The sequence below is a fragment of the Panulirus ornatus genome, chromosome 5, assembly GCF_036320965.1.
Source record: "Panulirus ornatus isolate Po-2019 chromosome 5, ASM3632096v1, whole genome shotgun sequence".
Taxonomy (NCBI): Eukaryota; Metazoa; Arthropoda; class Malacostraca; order Decapoda; family Palinuridae; genus Panulirus; species Panulirus ornatus.
The window spans coordinates 40,907,629-40,933,530 of record NC_092228.1 but is presented as its reverse complement, the minus strand read 5'-3'; the positions used below and the strand labels follow the sequence as shown (position 1 = coordinate 40,933,530).

Genomic DNA, 25,902 nt, shown 5'->3' with positions numbered 1-25,902 from the left:
ATAATTAGTTTTTTTTTTCAATTCTCAAAATAATTTTATCCCCAAGTTATTATCAAATTGTAGACGTTTATATAAACTCTCGTATAGGGTAAGGTATTCATCAAACTTAATCTATTTTTTGGAATTAATGCTATATCATCTTTGTAGTTGTTAGTCATAAAAAAAATTGGGGGAAAATTTAAAATTGTATCGATTTGGGGAAAATTCAAAATTGTATCGAGTTAATTGAGTTTAAAATGCGATGATTTAAATTATATTTGACGTGAACGATTGTGTGATTAACACAACGAGGCAACACTACTACAATGATAATGGCTGATCAACAGCAGACGTAGTTAATGCTGGCAGTTTCTCTCTCTCTCTCTACAAGGTGAAGGAAAGTTGTTTACAGTAAAGTTGTTTACACAGCTGAAGGTGGGACGTCGTGGGAAATGGCGAGTGAGCCGCTTCTTGCTTATGTTGTTCGAGAAATGTTAATAATAATAATAATAATAATAATATTATTATTATTATTATCATTATTATTATTATTATTATTATTATTATAAAATCTGGCATTTTTTCTTGTTAAATGGTTACTACTACTTATATGTTAACACTACCATTAACACAAGTGTCATAAAAATATTATATAATTGACATATTGTCGAACGACTTATATATATATTAATATAAATCCGAAGCTACAGTTAACATTTCTTCTTATCTATCCGATAGATAAGTTTATATAACTTCCCCATGATGTATATATTTTCGAATCAACCTGTGAATATATTGTACGGACATAGTGGCCATCAGGGTCAGTAATAACTACAGAATTACTCTATTATTGTTATTCGAAAATATCCAAAGAAATAATAAATAAAATAGCTTTATTGAGACTTTAATCCTATTATTGGAACGAGTTAAAGGTTTGAGGATGTAGGTTTAACAACCCCGTCAGTCTAAACACTGAAGAATAGATTACTGTAAATGCTTTTGAAACCTGAACTGGATCTGGTTTGATGATAAACAAGGTTGTTTTCACTCTGGGCTGGAGATAAGTGAGGGAGGAGGAGAGCGCGGGAACTGGTCACAAACACGGTGAAACCCGGCCCGCCATCTGCACCATGACAGAGCTGCCACCCTCCCTCCGCCGCCATGACACCTTCCTCACACACACACACACACACACACAAGCCTCGCTCTAACGACCACCGCCATCATTACGACCGTCTAGTCAGGGTGACTCTGACGTGTAGATATATATATCTATTTCTATGTTTTCATACTATTCACAAGAGGGGGAAGGAAGGTTATTTAAGGCCGTAATATTCATGTTAATACGCGATTCGTTGGTCTGCTGTGTGCCATTTGTGGCACACGTCGCCTTTAATGTGCGTTCAGTAACTTAATCTGTAATGAGTCGTTTGCATGGTATCACGAGGGAATTGTAACACTTGAAGGTCACTGTGTGGTGGATTTGTACTTGTCGATAGTAATGTATCTATCATTAGAATATGTTATTACATGCGTCAGTGTGGGGTACCTTCTTCACACCATATGAGTATATAAATCATCTACATTATTCACATCTTGCCTTGTGTTTATATCTCCCTGTAATAACATAGAGACGGTAATAAATATACCATATTCGATATTCAAAATACGTTAACTTCTACAAAGAACTAGTTTACTAATTAGCTGAGTTTATGACAAGCGAATTGGCCTGGTTTGGCGTAAATGATTGAATGAATCATCGCCAACGTTTTTGGCGATGACAGAAAATCGTTGACGACGTAAACCACTTCGTTAAACGATGGTTAACCAGGGCAGGTGAGGGTAGCGTGTTATACCTTCATCATATATCATTATATCAGAAACGCCATATTTGTGTGTGTGTGTGTGTGTGTGTGTGTATGTGTGTGTGAGTGTGTATTTGTGTGTACGTATGTGTGTGTGTGTGTGTGTGCGTGCGTGTGTGTGTGTGTTCTAAGGACGTCTGGAACTTTACATTTGTACAGTTTCATTTTCGTTGTATTTTCAGTCTATTGTATTTATGTAAAGTTCCACGTCCTTGTTAACCTGGTAACTCTAGATTATTCACACAGGCTAACGAGTAGTTTAGAGTCATTCCTAGTTAACTGCCAATATACATTTCTTCTGTATGAAGACTGTGGTGGCATTAGAATAATTAGGAATTTAAACTCAAGGAATTTAAATTGTTTTCATTATCAAGTGGTACATTTATATAAATATATAAAGGGTTTTCGGTGTCCCTTAGGATTGTGTAGCAAGAAAATTATTTATAGTCTTCATTTATCTTTTTTTTTTTTCTTAACCCTGTCAGAATAAATGGATTCTGTTGCTTCAATGTTTCTTTGTTCAAAGTAATATGTCATCTTAGCGCTAATGGCCAGACTAGCGTATTAACACGTCATCTACAAACATGGCTTAATTTAGCTACACACCGAGTGTGGGGGGGGGGAGGTGGAGTAAACATAGAGTGTGGTGTGTGGGGTGGAGGATGGAATCGCGGTTGCCCACTTGCGTGTCGACCCCAAATTACCTTTGCTAAAATAACCGCTGGTTTGCATACTGAGATTTTCCTTCCTGTTTCATACGCAGTGTTGAACATTTCAGATGTTCATTATTATTGTTATATACATAGAACGCGTGCATGATACAGCATCATTTATGTATCGTAACTGTAATGACCATCAGGTTCGTGTGTACAAACTAGCCAAATTGGTAGACGAAGTTGATTTTGTCGCTAAATACAAAAACAACTGATAAATGGCATTAAATAATTTGACTGATACATGGCATTAAATAATTTGTCACATACGTTCTTTCGTAAACGAGTTTCTTAATTATCATAGCCTGTGTATTGCGATGAATAACTGGTTTCAGTGTTAGATTAACTTAGAAGTTAATGTGTGTGTGTGTGTGTGTGTGTGTGTGTGTGTGTGTGTGTGTGTGTGTGTGTGTGTGTGTGTGTGAGTGCTGTGTGTGTGTGTGTGTGTGTGTGTGAGTGCTGTGTGTGTGTGTGTGTGTGTGTGTGTGTGTGTGTGTGTGTGTGTGTGTGTGTGTGTGAGTGCTGTGTGTGTGTGTGTGTGTGTGTGTGTGTGTGTGTGTGTGTCTGTGTGTGTGTGTGTGTGTGTATGTGTGTGTGTGTTATCAAGATGTCGGCCACGCGCGTGGTAAAGCCACTTCAGCGAAACAAACCTAATTATGTACACGGAGGCCGACATGCAACCCTTCACCTTCAAAGGAGACAACAATACCCCACTGCTTATTCCAGCGTAGGCACGAAGCTACAGGCGCCACACACACACACACACACACACACACACAGCACTCACACACAGACACTCACACACACACACACACACACACACACACACACACACAGCACTCACACACACACACTCACACACACACACACACACACAGCACTCACACACAGACACACACACACACACACACACACACACAGAGCACTCACACACACACACACACACACACACACACAACACACACAGCACTCACACTCACACACACACACACACACCGACATACACACACGTACACACACGTACACACACGCACACACACACTCAGAAAAAAAGGGTGGGAGGGGGGTGGGGGGTCCATGTGTTATACATATACTCCATATATCACTGTAGTCGAGATGGCATTGAATAACATAATAATACCTACATAATACACATTGGACAGGTTGTAATCACATGTTAATCATTATACAAAATATTGACCCTGGTTTATACAAAATATTGACCCTGGTTTATACAAAATATTGACCCTGGTTTATACAAAATATTGACCCTGGTTTAGACGTGTTTAATCTACTGCTAATGTTGCTAAAAGGTTCCTGCTTAATGCTATCAAAACCAGTTTTAATCTTTATATATAAACATCTGTGTCTCCCCTGATGATGTGATTATTACACGAAAGTGCACTTGGGAACTTATCGTGTTTCATTTTCCCCGTGGACTCATAGGAATATATATATATATATATATATATATATATATATATATATATATATATATATATATATATATATATATATATATCTCGGAAATCCTATTTTGTGCCAATTATAACTGGTGTGTTCAGGTCCCCGACTTAATGACCACTTATGATCATTAAGTCAAGACGGCACGAGGCTGAACGGGTGGGTTTCTATCACGGAGGAAAAACCTCCCCGAGAGAAAACGTGATGCAGGACCACTGGGTCTTCATGTGGGGGGGGGGGGGGGGGACGTGCTGCCAGCAAGATGCCCTGGTGAGAGAGAGAGAGAGAGAGAGAGAGAGAGAGAGAGAGAGAGAGAGAGAGAGAGAGAGAGAGAGAGAGTTTGACCCGGCGTGACCTCTTTTAAGAAAGTTTCCCCCGTCAACTTTCCCCCCCCCTCCTTCCCCCCCACACAGCCACCACCCATATACCGTTTTCCTTAGCCACATCAGGTCTGGTCACCCGCTGATCTCTTATGTAAACACGTCATCAGCAGCGTATCCTGCAGGATCCAGCCTCAGCGATTTGAGGACCCGCGGGTCAGAAAGTTTCAGTTGCCTTCTGACCCAGCGCCCGCTGGCTCGTGGTGTGTGTGTGTGTGTGTGTGTGGACGCGTTCACTTTAGCCTAAACGCCTGACTAAATAAAGCATCGTTCCAGCACTAATTTCGTCTGAAAACTTAAATAAAACATTTATATTCAAATGTTATGAACAAAAACAATATTTTGATGTTATTTGGTTTATATACGAGGGAAAATAGACTGGGCGGGCGCGCGCGCCTCGTCTGGTGTTGCTGGCTGCGCCCGCGCCCTCTAGCTTCGTTTTCTATTCGCCGCCAGAGGTCCAACTCGCCCAGGTTTTTTTTCTTTTTTTTTTTTGCTACCATCTTTGAAGTAGTTTCCAGTCTTTCTCTCCAACAATTTGCTACACTCTCATGCCTGCGACGCGTTGCGTTCACCGGAATTCGTCATAGCGGAACTGAAGCGAACGAGAATTCGTTTTCAAGTTAGGGAGGGTCAACACGTATATTATTCTCAATCATTATAACTATGGTCCAATGCTTGGCCCAGGTACCCCCGAGCCCCCGTGAGGTGCATCCATCCACCTGCATCACTACGGAAATCTATTTGAAACATCCCGAGGCGGAGAAAACGGGTTGCGCGAATCAGGATGTACAGATAATTGATATATACCCCCCCCCCCCTGGTTTAATGGCACACTGGATACGTCACACCTCTCAGGTAACTCGTAGTAATTAGACTGTTATAATCTAATGGAGGAATATGGTTATAGCACACCACATGGGTGCAATAATCCAGTCCGTGAATTTGGCCAAAGTGCCAAATGGAGACAAGTAAATTGCTTCCATATTGCAGGTTAACAACGAAGAAAATAATTACCTCTACCGTGATGTGAAAGCAGTGTGGTATACGGGGGGCGACGCACCGTCAAATGACTGAAACCACGGAAAGGTCTGTGGGTCCAGGATGTGGACAGGGAGCTGTGGTTTCGGTGCATTACACATGACAGCTCAATAATGAATGTGAGCTGAGGCCTTTTTTTTCTTTGTCTGTTCAGGCGCTGCCTCACTAACGCGGGAGACGGCGAATAAGCATATGCTACCGGACTTGGCTTGTATGTGGGTAACCCGAGAGTAATAAGCCACTTAAGGCGGTTCATTTGAAAGGAGTCAAAACACTTCCCTGCTACAGGATGGAGCGCAGCCTGGAAGCTATAACTGTCCCAACTATATATATATATATATATATATATATATATATATATATATATATATATATATATATATATAGTTGGTCTTCATAAAGTAAAAATTGTCCGTGTTAAGTTTACTGTTGCCTTTTATGGAGAATCGAACCAACAGTGTAAAAAGTACTATCAAGTTCGCACTATCTCCAGAGAGCCACAGTAACACGTCAATTTACGTCTCGCACCAAGTCAGTTGACACACATACTTTCCAGTTCGAAATTTAGCTTTCGCGCGCGGGCGTGGGGCGTGGCGTGGCGTGGCGTGGCGCGGCAGCCGGGTATATATACGCTCGGCCCACCACTGGCTGGGTCAGTTGCATCCCAGACTTCGTACATTCAATATGGTGGCAATCAAGTCTGTAAGTCTTATCGCTTGATATATATATATATATATATATATATATATATATATATATATATATATATATATATATATCATATAACTGTGATGTTCCAAATGCATTGATTGATATAGAAATCACTCAGGTCTGATAATGAAAATTTTTAAAAGCACAAGATTTTGAAAATTCACCCTTCCCCAAGGAAAGACAAATTAATTACATATTACTGAGAAAGATCAATATAATTTGGATGATAGTAATTAAATCAATCTTTCCCTTAACTTCAATATTGCCTCAGCAAAGTAATTCTATCCCATATTTTAGTTCAAAAATTCCCCAAACGTTAATGGAACTTGTTCAACACATCTATTGATATCTTTGGACGTCCGATGTGATAGATTAATATGTGGAGATGGTATGTTGGTGTGATATATTTAATTAATCAATTCTACAATCTCATAATACCTTTAATGTCTTTCCCGCAGCCTAACTAACCTATATTGCTTTAATTCAACTTTCATAATCATATAATCACCATATATATGTATCTGCCTGAGACCATGATTATAATTTGGGTTACTCGTGTGTCTCAGTGTACAAATACATATTTTTGTTGGTGCATAAACAAGATGGTTTGATATATGGTGAGAATGAAGGATTTTAAGTTATTTTTTTGTTGTGACGTTCACAAAAGCGAAGTTAGCGGTCTTGCGTACGATAAATAAGGTCTTTATAATGTAGTATCCGACGTCCATTGTCGTAGTGGAGTTGTACGTTACACTTAATGTAATGCAAGATGATGGTGTTTTATAACAATATTTTGCCGTCTTGTGTAGCAAGTTTTGGGACGCTAAGTTGTTGAAGTTGTTGGGGGTAACTTTGAGGAGGAAGTCCGAGTTATCACTGGGTTGCAACAACTTACTACTGGCGAAATTTGAAGATATTTATCATGTCTTACCCTAGCTTCCTCTCCTGCTCCAGCTCAGGTGTCTCAATGAACATTATCCATACAGATTATTGTTGTAATGGCGGTGTTGGTGGTGGGGCTGGTGGCCGCGCTACCGTACGCCTCGCCCGTCGCGCTGCCAGACGGATACCAGAAGGAACAGCTGGGACGCGTCAAGATGCAGGTGTACAGAGGACCCAGCAAGGGCGAAGGTTATCACGTCTTCGCTCCCTGGGGCTACTACGTCCAACAGCCTGAGGACTATAAGAAATACCACCACTAGAATAGGTATGTTGTACTTCTGACTACATCAATCTATCTACCACAGGCACCAAAGTTAACTAAAACATCGTACCTTATTCAAAAACTACGTACAGGGCTTTATATTCCACTTGTCTACTTCCACACGCAGAACAGTATTTTAGATATATGAAAAATATTAGTCTACAAGTAACTAAGGGGATTTTAAGTGTAAAAACTGATGCCATAACTTGTGTGCGGCTTATCTTCAGACATTTACGAAGTGGTTCTTAACATAGATTAGTCGATTATTTATCTCGAAGACATAGTTACAATTGCCTGGGCCAGGTAGATGAGGGTATATAATGATGGCGTCGCTATAACCGAAATATATAAAACATGTCATCCCTTATAAGGATATATATATATATACACGACTCCTGGGGCAGGTAAGGTATATTATAGCCGTCAGCATCATTGACAGCTGAGGCTGAGGTGGAGAAAGTAGGTTGGGGGGAGTACGGTAGTTTTTTGTTGGACTGACACCAAACCACCCACTTAGAAAGTACTCAATATAAGTTTGGACATCCGTTAATTTATGTATTTCATACATTTTAACTTTTTTTACCGCTGGTGATGGCTAGAATTAAAATATTCGTCTTTACATACCGATAACGTGGAGGTTGTGGTGAACCAGCACAGTCAGGGTTAACAAAACCGTTTTCTATTGGTGTGGGTGAGAGTGAGGGAAGGTTTTCACTATCTACCTCACCCACTGTTGCTGGTGGCCGTCCAGTTGGGCGTTATTGACAGATGGTCAACACGTCGCTTTCTCATCCTAGAGACATGAACACATCTTGCTATTTGTGAAAGGCATTATCTACACAGTTTCACTTTAACGACCATTCCTGATATGCCACTCTAACTACTCATGATATGCCATTTTTTAACTATTCTTCATATGCATCTTATTTGTGACTCTTATTCTTAATATATCCCATATTAAGTTACAACTATGCATAAATCTACAATTCTTAGCAATAATTAACCATAGCCCAGCTTGTGTTGTTAGACCCAACTTACAGAAAGGACTTGAGGGTTATAAAGTGAAGGAGACACATACTGAGGAAAATAACAACTCTACAGTTTAGTTGTTCTAGGGAAGGAGTTATTATAACTTGAGAGCATATCGTACCTTAACAACTTTCTACAATTCCTCTTAACCAATCGTGTTGCCTCACACTGCACCAGCCACAGGAAACTATCAAACTATCAATAACACTTGGAACTGCCAGGACCCATGTTAGGGTTAAAAGCTCCATGACCTGTAACAACCAGAAATTACAGCGTGCCGTTGAAGACTGACCTATAATGGTCTTAACACCATCTCTATACTCTAACTGACCAGTGTATGGACGTTGCCACTTGCATCAACTCTACAATACTGGCTACATTGTGTCCCTTGAGTCTCTCAAATCTACTCGTAGTAGATATTATCTACTTTTGCCTGTTAGGCAATATAACATATTCAGTTTGCCCGAAACGACCTACTTTATTGGTCTATATCGTATGACAGCTCATTAAAAAGCTTCCTTTTTGATAATACGGAACAGATTAACTTTAATATCCTTTACCTTATCTAGTACTCAAAAGTTAATATTTTGTTGTCTAGGAAACTCGGTAGAGAATTTATTACATTTTACAGTTTTAATGATGTTATGTTATATAAGTAGATCGTGAGTTGATGGATGAACAGTTTTTGAAAAATAACTACAAAAATAGTTTGCCTGGCGTAGTGCAATTAAGTTTATATAATGCAATTCGACCCCTTGAGGACGAGGGTTCGATTCCTGGGTTGTGATGATGTGGACTTGACTAAGAGAGTGGAAACATGATGCACAAAGGGTAAACCTATCGTGTCTAATTCTGCCACATCGTAGACCTAAAAACAGTAAACCAAATTCCTTTTAATAAAACAGATGATACAAGCTTATTTCTTCCCTGTAATTTTGGGCCATTGGTGAGAACCATCTTAGCATTCTTTACGGTCGTTAGGAAAACTGTCATTACATCTCGACTCATTTTACAGATATAATCACCCACGGTGTCGGTTGGACCAACATGGATCTTCACACCTTACCCTAACCTCAGCTGGAGAGTGTGTACTCCAGCCAGTCATTCCCTCGTATCACCTTAACATCTTTAATCGCGTCTCTTTAACGGGGGTCAGTCAGGAGAAACCATCCACAAACCAGGGTCGTCCCTGGTGAACCATCCACAAACCAGGGTCGTCCCTGGTGAACTGCTGTGCTGAAAACCCTCAAATCAACTGTGAATTAATACATTCACTGGCTCTGCACACTCACTGCGCGTGTGCAGATCTGTCCTGCCACTGTGTAATTTCAACAGCTTCATCTTTCATAACCTCATACTGTGAATTTATGTTCCAATGTGCTCACTTGATCTTTACATCCGTGTGTTGTTATCCATCTTGTCTGTGGCGTTGAGGTTTCATGATAAGATTCCTCTCTGCCCATCACTGGAGTTGCATATCGTGAAGCAACCCAGGCTTTTGTGGTTAATACTTTGGTTGTTTTATGTGGCCAAACAAGACACGTGTGACTATTTATGATAATTTTAAATATTTTAGGTTATATTTTTCTTAGTCTACCTGGTTATGTACGCAGGCTTTTATAATAAAATATACATTATACACGTCTAATGAATGACCAAAGTAGTGGAAATATTCATGAAATTGCATTTCCAGAAAGACGAGGATATATATTTACACAGTTAATGAGGAAAGCAATACTGCTATCTTACCAGCACACAAAAATTGCTTCACCAAAATCAGGACAATTTCCAAGCTCTCGAGACCAAAACCTTATTTATCATTTATTCATCTTATTTTTTTTTTTTGGGGGGGGGGGGGGGGGGGGGGGGGGAAGGAGGGTTAAGGTAAAATTCTGAGGTAATCGTCTGATATAACTACCTGGTCGACCTCATTGTAGTGACAGCCTGAAGATGGTATGGCTATTACATACACATATATAACCCTGCAGATTCCTTTTACCAGGTTCCCGTAGCTTCAAGGTTGTACTTAGCACAGGAACACAGTTATTAGAAACTACGTTACAGCGGGCATATCCTCAATAAGACTTCTCATTTCAGTTTAATAACCGACACAACCTCGCCAAAGACTCCTTACTTGCAGCCAGTGTACCACACTACATATGCCTTCCTGCCCAGGGATTCCTTTTATGCAGGCATAAAGCGCTTACTCTACTCAGGCAATTACATATTTCTGCAGGAAGGAATTTTACACTCTTGGAGGCCCATCTCGGAATGTTTTCTACATTTGTATTTCTTAAATTTCTGTCTGCATCAACCATGTCTTCTTTCACTATTCCCTTCATTAACTACATTTTCACACGTCTTTACTTTATAATATCATGTTATGTCCTAAGGTTGGTTTACCCAATCTCACTTTTCTTGATTCTGGCATCATCTTTTTTGCTCTCCTCTGGACCTTCTCTCTTCACATCTGTGCTTCTTTAGGAGCTGCAACCAAACTAGAAAATCGTATTCTAGTGTCGCCCTTAGGAATTATGTGAATGGCTTCGTTGAATATGTCCTTATCTCTGATTGTGATTACAATACCAATATTCACTACAATACCAATATTCACTAATCTCGTTAAACTGTTCCCCTAAGATGGGACTCTGCCAATAGGTTAGTGAAGATGATGACTCCCAAGACATCACATGCACACACACACACACATTCCTGCAGCTATGTCCTAGCATGATGATAATCATATTAAGACTGTGGAGTCTGTCATGGTCCCCTTGTAAGTATGTGCAGTCTTCCAAGCTCTTCACCTCCTTCATGACCTTTGCATCATCTGCAAATATGTTCAGATAATACAAACCTTCTCGCAAGTCATCCATAGATCAAGCAAGAGCAATAGTCCCAAACAAAAGATTGTGGCATTCCACTCGGAGAAGTTAACAACCATGAGAAGCAGTTTCAAAAGGTGTTTTAAATGCTGCTGTGCCTGCAAAATCTAAAGGTTATGGAAACTGTAAGCAAATGATGTTTATGAAGGCTGCCTGTGCTTTCCCTGACACAATAAAAATGGTGTATGCATCCTGTTGGTAACAGGAAAGGATCAACTGAAAATCAACATACACAAAGTCTAAACTGGCAGTAATACAACCAACTTCAGTGTTGTAAAAGTTATCCAAAAACCTAAACTATCCTTAACTAAATGACAGAGTATATAATCTAATCAAAATGAGCAGAGGACCAGAAGAAAACAAGCTCTTGCATAAGAAGTGGTTAGGAAATCATGTAAAGGTCCGTATACTTGACTGTGGATGGGGGTTCTGGCTTTGGTACATTATACTCAACAGTTGGAGAGAGGATGTGAGCAAGAAAGGGAGAGTGAAAAATGAAGAGAATTAAAGGAAAAGCATAAAGCTGCCTTGACAAACAAGTTTGGTAATGTAAACACATTTGCACAGATAAATTAAAGTGCCAAGAAATAGTAATGGAAAGACTGTGATTGTACTGGGGTTAAACTAAGTAGGATACTTTCGAGAAAACTAAATTTGAATGAAAATCTGTTATTAATGGCAAAGTGAAATGCACATCATGATAAGTCATCACAAAAAATGAAACAATCTGAAAGTTTTATTCTGTCGACTGATTAAACTTAAGGGGTGTCTTGCTTAAATTTTTTTTTTTTTTTTTTTTTTTTTTTTTTTTTTTTTATACTTTGTCGCTGTCTCCCGCGTTTGCGAGGTAGCGCGAGGAAACAGACGAAAGAAATGGCCCAACCCCCATACACACGTACATACACACGTCCACACACGCAAATATACATACCTACACAGCTTTCCATGGTTTACCCCAGACGCTTCACATGCCTTGATTCAATCCACTGACAGCACGTCAACCCCTGTATACCACATCGCTCCAATTCACTCTATTCCTTGCCCTCCTTTCACCCTCCTGCATGTTCAGGCCCCGATCACACAAAATCTTTTTCACTCCATCTTTCCACCTCCAATTTGGTCTCCCTCTTCTCCTCGTTCCCTCCACCTCCGACACATATATCCTCTTGGTCAATCTTTCCTCACTCATTCTCTCCATGTGCCCAAACCATTTCAAAACACCCTCTTCTGCTCTCTCAACCACGCTCTTTTTATTTCCACACATCTCTCTTACCCTTACGTTACTTACTCGATCAAACCACCTCACACCACACATTGTCCTCAAACATCTCATTTCCAGCACATCCATCCTCCTGCGCACAACTCTATCCATAGCCCACGCCTCGCAACCATACAACATTGTTGGAACCACTATTCCTTCAAACATACCCATTTTTGCTTTCCGAGATAATGTTCTCGACTTCCACACATTTTTCAAGGCTCCCAAAATTTTCGCCCCCTCCCCCACCCTATGATCCACTTCCGCTTCCATGGTTCCATCCGCTGACAGATCCACTCCCAGATATCTAAAACACTTCACTTCCTCCAGTTTTTCTCCATTCAAACTTAAATATCTCCCATAAGTAATGAAGAGGAAAATGTTAAATTGCAGTGAATGCTCACAAGAGACCAAGTTTAAGACGTGTCAACTATCAGTACTATACAGGATGTGTGGGGGTCAAAATACCTCTATCTTGTCATCAAAGAGGCATGAGAATATATGTTCATGGGAGACAATAGGTATAAAAGGTAAAGTCTTTTATAAATACTGGGGACACATATCAGGAATTCAAAGGATGATGGCATATGCTAAATATTTGGTCAAGTGCACATTTTGGCTATTCATGACATTGAATTATGAACATATTTCCAAGAAATTTAGCAAAGATACTGGTATTCTTATTTGAATAATTCATCTCTTTAACATCTCCATAATCAAGCACAGAGCAAATATACACATACAGTCTGCTTGTACTGATTTGGTTCAATTGGTTCTACATGAAGGTTCACAGGTGCAAGAGGCAGAAAAACTTTCCTTTCATTTTACTAGACATAAAATTTCATTTACGAAAAATAATTTTTTTCTAACAAATTTTGTAAGTGTATAAAGTAAAAAAATTTACTTCTACTCACCAGACATGTGAAAAGAGTAGACTTGAAGAGTAGCTGGAAAAATGCTCTGAAACCAAGGCTGCAAGCACCACATCTTTACCTTTGGGTGGTTGGATGTATTCCATTTCTGTATACAGGTGTGAGCTGTAAGTGCATATGTGTGGGTGGATGACTTTTCAGTGTATATCTCTGAACATCATACTTGCTCTCATGAACATTTACTTCCTCACACATGCACCTCACCATTCATATAAAAGTATAACTTCTTCAAAACATATTTTTATTCTATTTATCAGGATTTGAATAAGACTGTTACTTTTGTCATAACAATTCTATGAGCACTCAATATGAGTTATCAACATTCTGCTGACAATGTCTACATGAAATTATTTAGCTTAATCTGCAAAGCAACAAACATATTTAGTCTTAATGCTATTAGGAATATAAAGAAAAATCCATGATTACAAAGTCTATCTATGTATTGTAGAGGGCTGAATGAATGAATGAACTAAGTACAGAACAAAAATTAGCATGTCCATACAAAATTTGATGAGTGTCTCATGATTTCCATCCATCACAACCCCTCTGCTGGACTTGAGGTTTGGCCACTTGCATCACTTTTTCAAAGAAGGGATAATTTGGGACAGGTTTGGGTAACACTGCTGCTATAGACTTAGCCATATGTTTCAGTTGCTATAAAAATACCTATATTCAGTTGAATTTGCAGAGATTCCTATTCTAAAGGTAAATTATGCAATCATAGACTAGAGTTGAAGATTTAAATAATTGTACATAAAAGCAGTCCTCAGATATAACCTAAGAATATAGCAGCATGATTTGTACCCAGCAAGACAAAGAAATGTGTGAGTGTACAGTTATCACATATAAAAGATAAATAACTGACAGGTTTTATTTTGGTCACTTTTCTGATATTATGATGCACTGTTGGGAAGGCCACACATCAGTGGTTGAAGATCAGCTTTGGCTTGATTTTTGTGAATGCAATGAAACCTTTAGTTCTCAATTGCACATTCTGCATGAGAAAAAAATAAAAGAAAACAAATCCAAAAAATTATTTCATAAAATAAATATTGGTAAAAAAGAAAAAAAAGGTGGTAGGTAAAAGTAACTGATCTGTGCTCTTGAGACTACAGTAAAAAGATGGATTGTAACGGAGACTGACCCTCGACAATGAGATTTAGCCATCCCTGACCGCAGGCACAGACTCTGCTGCCACAGACAGAACCCCCGCCGAAGATCACTCTGGAATCTCGGGATAGGTGTTGAGAGTGATCACGACATAGCGCTGGTTGAAGTCTTATACCCAGTCCAAAAATTGATACTGGTGCAGAAAATCTTCAATTTGACAAAATACAAAGTACACAAATTATCGCTAATATCACTACAAATCACTGAAAATTTCATGATGAACATGTGGGAACCATATGTACACAAAAGAGTCTGAATAAAAAATAGTGTCGGTGCTGATTTAAGTTATTGTTGTTTTTCACTTTGAACTTTGGGTGGTGGTACTTGGAATTCACTGACCAACATGGGCAGAAATAAATTTCCCTTGTTTCACTTCTGCACACAGCATTATCTTCTGACAAAAATGTATAACTTTTCTAGAATAGTTTTTACTGATTCTATCACTCTTCAATGTGTTTTCACTCTTTAACAATCTTGCAGATTGATAACAATTCAACAGATACTGTTCTTCATCCATGACATTTTTTACCTCAGTAATCCAGTCAGATCAGATCATCAACGAAGCATCATCTTGGATGTTGCTTTTCCTCAGGTACTCCTCACTGATTCACACTTTTAACTAACCTGTGAGTCAACCTAGAGAACTAGTCTACAGATCCATCATCTCGCATATTCCTTTATACTTTCACTCACACAAAATGCCTCTCATAACAAATATAAGAGGGTTTTGAACTTTGATTCTTCCATCGGGAGTTCCACATTGCAGTACCACGAGGCTGAAGGAGAAAAAGGTAATTGTAGCAAACTCCAAACTGCTCGGGTTACTTAATAAAATTTTTATTTAACGAAGACAAACCATGGGCCTAGAAAATGGCTTTTGACTTTGTAGTTTAGTTTGTAGCCAGTTGCAATTTGCGCTATCATTCCCCCATCTGGGTGTCATACCCCCTAGGGGACTGACGATGCCACTCATTGTTTATCTTCACAGTACTGGAATCTGATGCACACTGGGGGTAAGAGAGAGCGTTCTCTCTGGAATAACTTTTTTCACAGCAACACTACACCAGTGAGCCACATATAATGGTACACCACACCGCACTCTTAAAAGTGTTCTGCTTGTGCACACAAGTCACTATCCAGTGTGATGCAGCAAACCAGCCATTCTGGAGCGTCCACAGATGATCCCAAGCTTTTCAGCAGGGAATGTGTTATTGCTCAGCTGGTTAGCTCATTGTAGGGTGTTGGAGTCAGGTCCTGATTTTCTTATTGTCCTGTTCGGATCATTCACTAGCAATATGCGTGATGGGCGTAGATGTTGGCGTCGGCATGCAGGGTGACAACTCTGTTTCCTGAATCTTTTTCCAAGGCCTTCGGGCTGCTCGTTTTAGGTCATTGGTTGTTAAACTTTTACGTAACTTCCTGCAGAGAAAAAGATATATAAGTCAAAGTGAAAACTGAATACAGATAGAGGGGTATCTCTATTACATATCTATATTTATTCATTATACCTAGTTGCTGTCTCCTGTGTTAGCACAAGGAAGCAGATGAAAGAATGGCCCAACCCACCCACATAAACATGTATATACATAAATGCCCACACATGCACATATACATACCTACATATATATTTATCATTTATTTATTTTGCTTTGTCGCTGTCTCCCGCGTTAGCGAGGTAGCGCAAGGAAACAGACGAAAGAATGGCTCAACCCACCCACATACACATGTATATACATACACGTCCACACACAGCACACATACATACCTATACATCTCAATGTATACATATATATACACAAACAGACATATACATATATACCCATGTACATAATTCATACTGTCTGCCTTCATTCATTCCCATCGCCACCCCGCCCCACATGGAATAACAACACCCTCGCCCCCTCATGTGTGCGAGGTAGTGCTAGGAAAAGACAACAAAGGCCCCATTCGTTCACACTCAGTCTCTAGCTGTCATGTAATAATGCACCGAAACCACGGCTCCCTTTCCACATCCAGGCCCCACAGAACTTTCCATGGTTTAACCCAGACGCTTCACATGCCCTGGTTCAATCCACTGACAGCACGTCGACCCCGGTATACCACATCATTCCAATTCACTCTATTCCTTGCATGCCTTTCACCCTCCTGCATGTTCAGGCCTCAATCACTCAAAATCTTTTTCACTCCATCTTTCCACCTCCAATTTGGTCTCCCACTTCTCCTCGTTCCCTCCACCCCTGACACATATATCCTCTTGGTCAATCAATATATATATATATATATATATATATATATATATATATATATATATATATTTCATTTATTCTATTATAAATATATATTTTCTTTCTTTTTCTTTTAAACTATTCGCCATTTCCCGCGTTAGCGAGGTCGCGTTAGGAACAGAGGACTGGGCCTTTTTTTGGAATATCCTCACCTGGCCCCCTCTGTTCCTTCTTTTGGAAAATTAAAAAAAAAAAAAAGATATATATATATATATATATATATATATATATATATTTTTCTTTCTTTCTTTCAAACTATTCGCCATTTCCCGCGTTAGCAAGGTAGCGTTAAGAACAGAGGACTGGGCCTCTGAGGGAATATCCTCTCCTGGCCTCGTTCTCTGTTCCTGCCTAAGAAAACTAGCATCAGCAACAGATTACTTACATTCAAATATAACTACGTTGCTAACAGAATCTACCTGCAAGTGGCATAACTGAGAGCAAGATGTCATCTATGACAAGCTGTAACCTTATCAATGGATGGAAAAGAGTAGTGTCATAAAGGACCATTTTACCCTAAAGGAGCATACCTCACCTTGCTCCTGTATGGAGCAAAGCCTCAAAGCTGCAGGAACCCCATAAAAAGTACCTTAAGTATGCAACCTTCAGTCCCCTTCCTACTCTCATCCAGGAGGTCTGACACATCCAATGGTGAAGTCCTCAAGCCCCTTTTCTCTCAAAAAGCTACACTGTAGAATTCATTTCTTTCCCCTCATCTTTCCCTTCTCATTAGACCCTTCTATGTTTCAACAAACAAATAAAGAGTTCTCATGAATTTCCATCATCTTTTACAAGGATTGAGGTTAGGAACCCCTGTTTTGCAAATCAAACTTCCTATAAACCTGCACAACTGTAGACGTTATCTAAGCAACTTCTATGGGACCATAATTATAATATTCTATAAACATACATGATTAGTACTACTTCAAAAGGATTACATAATTAAAAAGGATCATCCAATACAGTTAGTTTCCTATACTCTAATGTTTCTAATTACCAGTTTAAGAGTTAATGCAGATACATTCTAAAACTCTAGCAGAGAAATTATTAAATAAAAAGCTCAAGAGATCTTTGAAAATACAGGATCAAAACCAACATACTTGGTGGTGTCTGTGGCATAGAAGTACACATCATCAGGGGCGTCCATCCAAGAGATGATCCGAGGGCGACCTCCCACGCGAGACACTGTGGCGATCTTCGCTCGGCCTGGTGTGCTTGGGGCTCCCAGGTTGGGAACCCCAGCCAATGGGGGTGTTGGGACTCCCGGGGGTGGTAGTCCAGGACCCCCATTCACCCCCACTGGTGTAACTGTCAGTCCTGGGGGAGGGATGACCCCCAGCTGATTTAGATGTAAAGAGTCCAAAGCTTCTATCTCCTTCTGCCGCTTTGCTGGTGGAATTCCTGAGAAAGGATTGGACTGCTGCTGGTCACAGTTATTACGTGACTGCACCAGGCAATAGTCTATAAGGAATAAATGTTAGCAGGAGCCCTTACTACTAGGAAATGTTACCACTAATGCCACTGCATCTTTTTAGTGGGGTGGTGAGGAAGCAGCACTTAAATATAATGGTTAGTGTTCATCACTTTTCCCTGGTGAGAGTAAAAGGCATGAAGCAAATACATAACTGATAAAGAAAGTTATTCCCAAGTTAACTTGCTACACTACATGACAACCTGCCATCTGCCACCAAACATGCTTGACTGCTACAGACAAACATTCAGAAACCACACACACACTTTTATATCACAGCATTCATTAAAATTCATATATATTGACAGTCTTCTTGTTGTCTTCCTTTACAATCATATCAACTATACCCTCTTCATATATGTAATACAGAAACCCTTCTCAAGAGGATTTAACCTGCCAGAGTCATAAATACCCTGCTCTTATAAAGAAGAATCTGAATACTATATTAACAAAACATTAATGAGAATCAACAAATTATCTACATGCTAACCTAAGGAGAACAACTTGCTAATTATAAAATCCACAGTGGTACCTTGTTATCAATACATCTCTCAAATTCAAAAGTTGGCAAAATGTGTATAATCATCACAATCTCCAAATAACTTATATCTCTGCATACTGAAAAGCTTTTACTGAATAAGAAACAAAAATGTTGAAAACATCTGTTAAAGTATTCTATTTGTCAGTTTACATACCATGCAAATGTCATATCTATCATCTCCATCACTTTTGCGTTCCTTATATTCAAAGAATGGTGTAACGATGTGCATGGTGACCATCACTACACCCTCAGGAATTAGTCCTAACAGTGATGCTTGAAATATCTGCTTATCAAATGATCACCATCATAACCTAGATTAGATTACACTCAGGCAATACTTACTTATCCAACAACCAAGAAAATCAACAACAAAAGAGCTACAAACAGATCATGCTTCATGTATTCAGCAGTCTACAGCTACTACATAAGGTATTTCTAATTTGCCTAACCTATGTAAGTAGGTTAAATCACAAAAAAAAATATTTAATTGATTAATGCTGCAGACACTTTGACACAGTTGTATGTACAAAATATTTCACTCAACAGGTAAGTGCCAGTAAGTGATGTCAAATGAGAGCCAATGATAGGTCCTGGTTCTCATCATACACAACTCATTTTCATTTTGCAGGACTTGTTATAAAATGTATATTTTTAAATGGTTTCATACAAACCACTGTATCATAGCATTATCTTATCATTCAATTATAAACTAAATGTAAGTTATCACTCATATATATGATTCAACTCAATAATCTAAATTCACTGATAGCAGAACCGGCCATAAAAAACAAAAAACTGAAAACAAAATATGATCCCCAATATTCATACTAAAACCAAATATAAAAGGGGTTCCAGCACATAGGTTCTGAACCAACATTATAACACACTGTACGGTCAAGGAAAAAGAAATTTCCATACCACATGCGTGCTTAATGATGATACAAGACATTCCCACACTGTTCAAACCCTTAAACTTTCAGCTCAAGTTTCACTCCAGTGCAGGAACATCCATGTTCCTCTCCTCAAACCTAGCAATAATTTTTACTATTTCTTATCCTCTAATTTCCATTGTTTAATAATATTTTTCAGAAATTTCAATATCAGAAATGTCAACTTTATGGTTATTTCAAGTTGAAAATGTCATTATAATCATACAAAGATATTTCTTCATGACAAACTTGGAACCTTTGTGAAAAGTCCCTGAAAGTCAATAATGGAGTGAAAGGTTTATGCAATCTAAAACACCGAAAAGTAGCAATGGACTCCCCTTCTTAAACTACTCTTTCCAAATCAGTCAGCCAAAACCATACAATGACCAATGACAGGCTCTGAAAAAGGATGGTACATTCATACGAAGTCTGAAGAACTAAATAATGCACCTCACAATAGATTATTCCTCCATCATGACAAAACCCAACACCATGAGCATGATAATACAGTAATAACTTTGTCAGCCACAGTAAAGGCTAATTTCACAAGAACAATTTATTGTATCTGTCACGTGTTAAGCTATTCAACATCCAGGACTGAAAATAATTCATCAGTGTGTCCTGCAGTGGCTACTCTGCACAATAGAGTGTTGGTGAGGAAGTCTCACTAATTCCGTCATATTCAGACAAATCATTTCAAATGGTCAGCATATATCTATAACAACCAAGGTAGCTGCAGATATTTGTTGGATATGGCTAGTACACAAGCAGAAGTCTCACTAATTGTCATATTCAGACAAATAATTTCAAATGGTTAGCATATATTTAGAACAACCAAGGTAGCTGCAGATATTTGTTGGATATGGCTAGTACACAAGCAAAATGTCTTAAATTTCATAATGGGGTCTTCCTATCTTTACATCTGCTTAGGTTACACTTCAATCAGTCTTTTATTAGTCTGCAGCCTCATGAACCCAAAATGTTGAATCTGCTTATAAAAATTATACATATCCATCTCAATTCCACACAAATTTGTCATAATAAGCAGCTGTAACACCGGTAGCCTTCAGAACTACTTATACAGAGTACATACGTTGACTAGAACTGCAAGTAAAAGGATGAAGATGACACATTCTAAAGAAGTCATGTACATCTACAAGGATATGATGCATTCTTGGTTGATAATGGATGGAGGCATTAACCACACCACATCTATGTTATATCTATTATCGGTGAGTATCATTAATGATCTGTTCAAGTTAACCTGCTTAGAGTTCTCTATGAATGATCATTAAAATCATGGCTCTAATGGCATTCAAAATTTTCAAAGAGCAATGAAGGTTCAGAACCTCACCAGACCCCCCATAAAGGATGAAAATTTGGCCATGACGTTCGTGCTCCTTTAACAACTTAACATCAAAACAAATAAAGAAGTAAACTCACCCACCTTCTTCCAATTCGCCCTCTAGAATGGAAAATTCCAAAAATTACAACTCTTGTATTATCGACTAACTTATATATTAGGTCTACCTGTATTTCTACAAATAATGATTGACTGCATATTTTTTAACTCATGAATGATGTAAAGACAAAATATAAAATTCTACTCTACATGAGACTGTAAAAAGCAAGTTAATACAATATTCTGTCTTTACATTTGAAACTCATGACAGACAAACATCATGTACTTAAGATGTTGGCTACAGGGTTAACTAAGTGATTTTGTGCAAGATATGACTGGAGTTTAATGATGGCTAAACTAAGAAATAAATCTGCAGAAAGACCTCTTACCAACTAACCTACATCGAATCCCAAACTGCAGAGTCTAATGGCCCAGGCTTACATGAGAGCTTTGTAGCTTAGGGAGGGTCCATAAGAATACATTTTAATAATGTGTGAAAAACAAATGTCATGAAGTTGTATTTAAGTTTTCACAGTATGAGTGAATAATAACATATTACTTCAGCTGCAAGTATTTACAGGAAGCCTCCTCCAGCCAAACCCAGCACAGTGCAACATGCATAATGAATGAAAACTTCACCTCCTGGACATCTTGGAGGACAGCCTTTATAATCTGGCCTAATTCCCGAATTAGAAAATGAGTGCACCCATTCTGATATCATCTAAACTTTTACTCTGTCCATTACAACATGCAGTTCTCTTAAAACTGGTCATGCAGTGTTGAGAGAGAGAGAGAGAGAGAGAGAGAGAGAGAGAGAGAGAGAGAGAGAGAGAGAGAGAGAGAGAGGAGAGAGAGAGAGAGAGAGAGAGAGAGAGAGAGAGAGAGAGAGAGAGAGAGAGAGAGAGAGAGAGAGAGAGAGAGAGAGAGAGAGAGAGAGAGAGAGAGAGAGAGAGAGAGAGAGAGAGAGAGAGAGAGAGAGAGAGAGAGAGAGAGAGAGAGAGAGAGAGAGAGAGAGAGAGAGAGAGAGAGAGAGAGAGAGAGAGAGAGAGAGAGAGAGAGAGAGAGAGAGAGAGAGAGAGAGAGAGAGAGAGAGAGAGAGAGAGAGAGAGAGAGAGAGAGAGAGAGAGAGAGAGAGAGAGAGAGAGAGAGAGAGAGAGAGAGAGAGAGAGAGAGAGAGAGAGAGAGAGAGAGAGAGAGAGAGAGAGAGAGAGAGAGAGAGAGAGAGAGGAGAGAGAGAGAGAGAGAGAGAGAGAGAGAGAGAGAGAGAGAGAGAGAGAGAGAGAGAGAGAGAGAGAGAGGGGGGGGGGGTGGAGGCAGAAAAGGTTAGTACTAGTACAATTTCTGAAAATAATGAAAAATAATTTCCACAACATTTTCTACAAAAGTTAAGATTACTGCAATAAGTATTCCCATATTTGTATTTATAAAGCAGTTAATTAAGAATGACAGGCTGCTGACCAACTGGCCTTGGTTGTGATTTCTGCTTCTTCAATCCATTTTCTTTTAATAATTTTAATTTTCAACCACATTCACACATCAAGTTAAAGTGAGGGTACGAAACATACTCTGCTTCTCCTCCAATGCATATACCAGCTAAAGAAATTCATAATCTTTTCATATTTTGTTACATGATACAAGATAGCTACTGTAATTTTGCGACAGTTCAATTCATTATATGCTTCAAGTGTTCATGCTGGGTATTGTGGTATGATGGTGATTGCTAGGGTGTACTAGACTCCTTAGCTGCTCACCTCGGAAAACTGCCATAAAGTAAAAAACAACAATGATGTAATGTGGAAGGAGCAGAAAAGAAAAGACAAGCATGCACACAACAAATGGTTAACAAGCAGTTGAATAGCACAAGAGGTGTGTCAATCTTGTAAACAGAAGTCCAGAATACCTGTACTTTATACTTATCCGCCTGCAAACTGAGTTATCACATGAAACCTTGCTAGCTTAAAAAAAAAAAAGTTGAAGCACATTTGATTTCCAATAAATTCTTTAGTCTTATCCACATACATAATCAGTCCTTGTCCTTTACAACATACATACCAGATCTCTCTCTCCCTTCTCCACAGTTTACCTTTACAATCCTACTTTCATCAAAATGACACTAATCTACTTTCCTCTTCTGAAGTTATATTTCCAGTCATATCTTCACCCAAAACATGCATACATTATGTATCAACATAATTTTCTAACCCCTGAACCCCTTTCATAGGATATGTTCTGGTATTACCCCAGGATCCCTTTACCAGCTCCTGCTGGTCCACGGCTGCATTACAATTAGTAGCAGCAAGAAGTTCTTTGATGAGACTATAACCCCTTACACAACCACCCTTAACCACATGGGCCCCAATTTCCCTTTAACGGTTAAGCCAGTGCGTTGTCCATAATGGCAGAGAGATGGAATTTTTGTGGTGGTGTTGGGATTTAAAAAAAAACTTTATGAACTGTTTGCACCTGATGAGGCGAACTGTCTCACTGGAACATGTAATGCCACGTGTACAGAAAAATTACTTAAGTAAAATCATATGAACTACTGAACTACAACTTCACCTTCATAACTATTATCATAGACTAGTGTGATCAACAAACACACACACACACACAAACACACACGGAAAACACAAAAAAGGCCACATTCATTCACACTCGATCTCTTGCTATCATGCGTAATGCACCAAAACCACAACTCCCTATCCACATCGAGGCCCCACAGACCTTTCCATGGTTTACTCCAAAAATTTCACATGCCTTGGTTCAGTTCACTGACAGCACATCGACCCCAGTATACCACATCGCTCCAATTCACTCTATTCCTTGCATATCTCTCACCCTCCTGTATGTTCAGACCCTGATCACTCAAAATGTTTTTCACTCCATCCTTCCACCTCCAATTTGGTCTCCCATTTCTCCTCGTTTCCTCAACCTCTAACAAATATATTCTCTTTGTCAACTTTTCCTTACCCATTTTCTTCGTATGTCCAAACCATTTCAACAAACCCTCTTCTTCTATCTCAACCACACTCTTTGCATTTCCACACATCTCTCTTACCCTTCAATTTTTACTCAATCAAACTACCTCACACAACATATTGTCCTCAAACATTTCATTTCTAACACATCCATCCTCCTCTGTACAACAATAGACCATGCCACGCAACCATATAACATTGTTGGAACTACTATTCCTTCAAACATACCCATTTTTGCTCTCCGAGATGATGTACTCTCCTTCCACACATTCTTCTTTGCTCCCAGAACCTTCACCCCCTTCCCAACGCTGTGACTCACTTCTGCTTCATTGGTTCCATCTGCTGCCAAGTCCACTCCTAGATATTTTTCTCCATTCAAACTTACATTCCAATTAACTTGTCCCTCAACCCTCCTGAACCTAATAACCTGCTCTTATTCACATTTACTCTCAACTTTCACTGTTAACACACTTTTCCAAACTCAAGTCACCAACTTTTGCAGTTTCTCACACAAATCAGCCACTAGAGCTGTATCATTGGTGATTAACAACTGACTCATTTCCCAGGCCCTCTCGTCCCCAACAGACTGCATACTCACCCCTCTCTCCAAAACTCTTGCATTTACCTCCCTAATCACCCCATCCATAAACAAATTAAACAACCATGGGGGACATCACACGCCCCTGCCACAAACTGACATTCACTGGCAACCAATCACTCTCCTCTCTTCTTATTTGTACACATGCCTTACATCCTTGGTAAAAACTTTTCACTACTTCTAGCAACTTACCTCCCATACCATACACTCTTAAAACCTTCCACACAGCATATCTATCAACCCTATCATATGCCTTCCCCAGATCCATAAATGCTACATACAAATCCATCTGTTTTTCTAAGTATTTCTCACATACATTATTCAAAACAAACACCTGATCCACATATCTTCTATCACTCCTGAAACCGCCATCTCACGCATCAGCGAGGTAGCATCAGGAAACAGATAAACAATGGACTATCCACTCATATACACATATATACATAAATGCCCATACACACATATATACATATATACAGGAAACAGCACTGCTACTCCCTGCTTCAGCAAGGAAGCACCAGGAAAACAACTTCCTTACATATTTCCCATTCCTCGTTCACTCCACTAATTCTATCTACTCTCATCTACCACTCTTTATCCAATCTCTCCTAGTATCTCCCCAAGCTCAATCATTTTGACCTCTCTCCTCCCATCTGTATAATTTCCTCTTTACACAGAGCTTCTAAAAACTTTAACCTTCGCCTCCCTCAACAAGTGATAAGACATCCCACCAACTGCCCCTCTATAAATCTACATCCAGAAGTCTCTCTTTTGCATGCTCGTCAATTAATACGTAATCCATAAACGCCCAATATGAGTCTTTCTATTTCTCTATGCATTTCTCACTCATGTTCTTCAAAGCAAACCCCTGACTCACACATCCTCTACTTCTGAAGCCACATTGTTCCTTCCTAATGTGATGCTCTATGCATGCCACCATAACTTTTTTACTTCACACTTGTTCACCATTTCCAGCATTTAGTGAGGAAGTGTCAGGAAAAGAAGGCCTCATTCACTCACAAACATTCTTTAGCTGTCATGTGTAATGCACCAAAACCAATAATCTT

The 25,902-nt window shown here is 39.2% G+C and overlaps 1 protein-coding gene and 1 long non-coding RNA gene across 18 annotated transcripts in view; one reads left to right on the top strand and one right to left on the bottom strand.

Annotated features, from left to right (window-relative positions):
* The first annotated feature begins 6,073 nt into the window (after positions 1-6,073).
* On the top strand, positions 6,074-10,025 carry LOC139748701 (uncharacterized). Its single transcript, XR_011712799.1, has 3 exons — positions 6,074-6,144; positions 7,140-7,360; positions 9,402-10,025. It is a non-coding gene; the product is annotated as an uncharacterized lncRNA (long non-coding RNA).
* A 3,858-nt stretch (positions 10,026-13,883) lies between these two features.
* MTA1-like (metastasis associated 1-like) overlaps positions 13,884-25,902 on the bottom strand; it is a 129,725-nt gene continuing 117,706 nt past the window's right edge. For 7 of the 17 annotated variants that reach the window (XM_071662033.1, XM_071662048.1, XM_071662035.1 and 4 more), the window contains 3 exons: positions 21,305-21,322; positions 18,017-18,377; positions 13,884-16,050 (listed from right to left, as the gene is read on the bottom strand). In XM_071662033.1, the coding sequence (XP_071518134.1) occupies positions 15,912-16,050; positions 18,017-18,377; positions 21,305-21,322 (518 nt within the window). In that variant the 3' untranslated portion in view covers positions 13,884-15,911. Of the gene's footprint in view, positions 16,051-18,016; positions 18,378-21,300; positions 21,323-25,902 lie in introns of those variants that run through there. The other 10 variants (XM_071662039.1, XM_071662040.1, XM_071662041.1 and 7 more) reach the window with 5 other exon arrangements.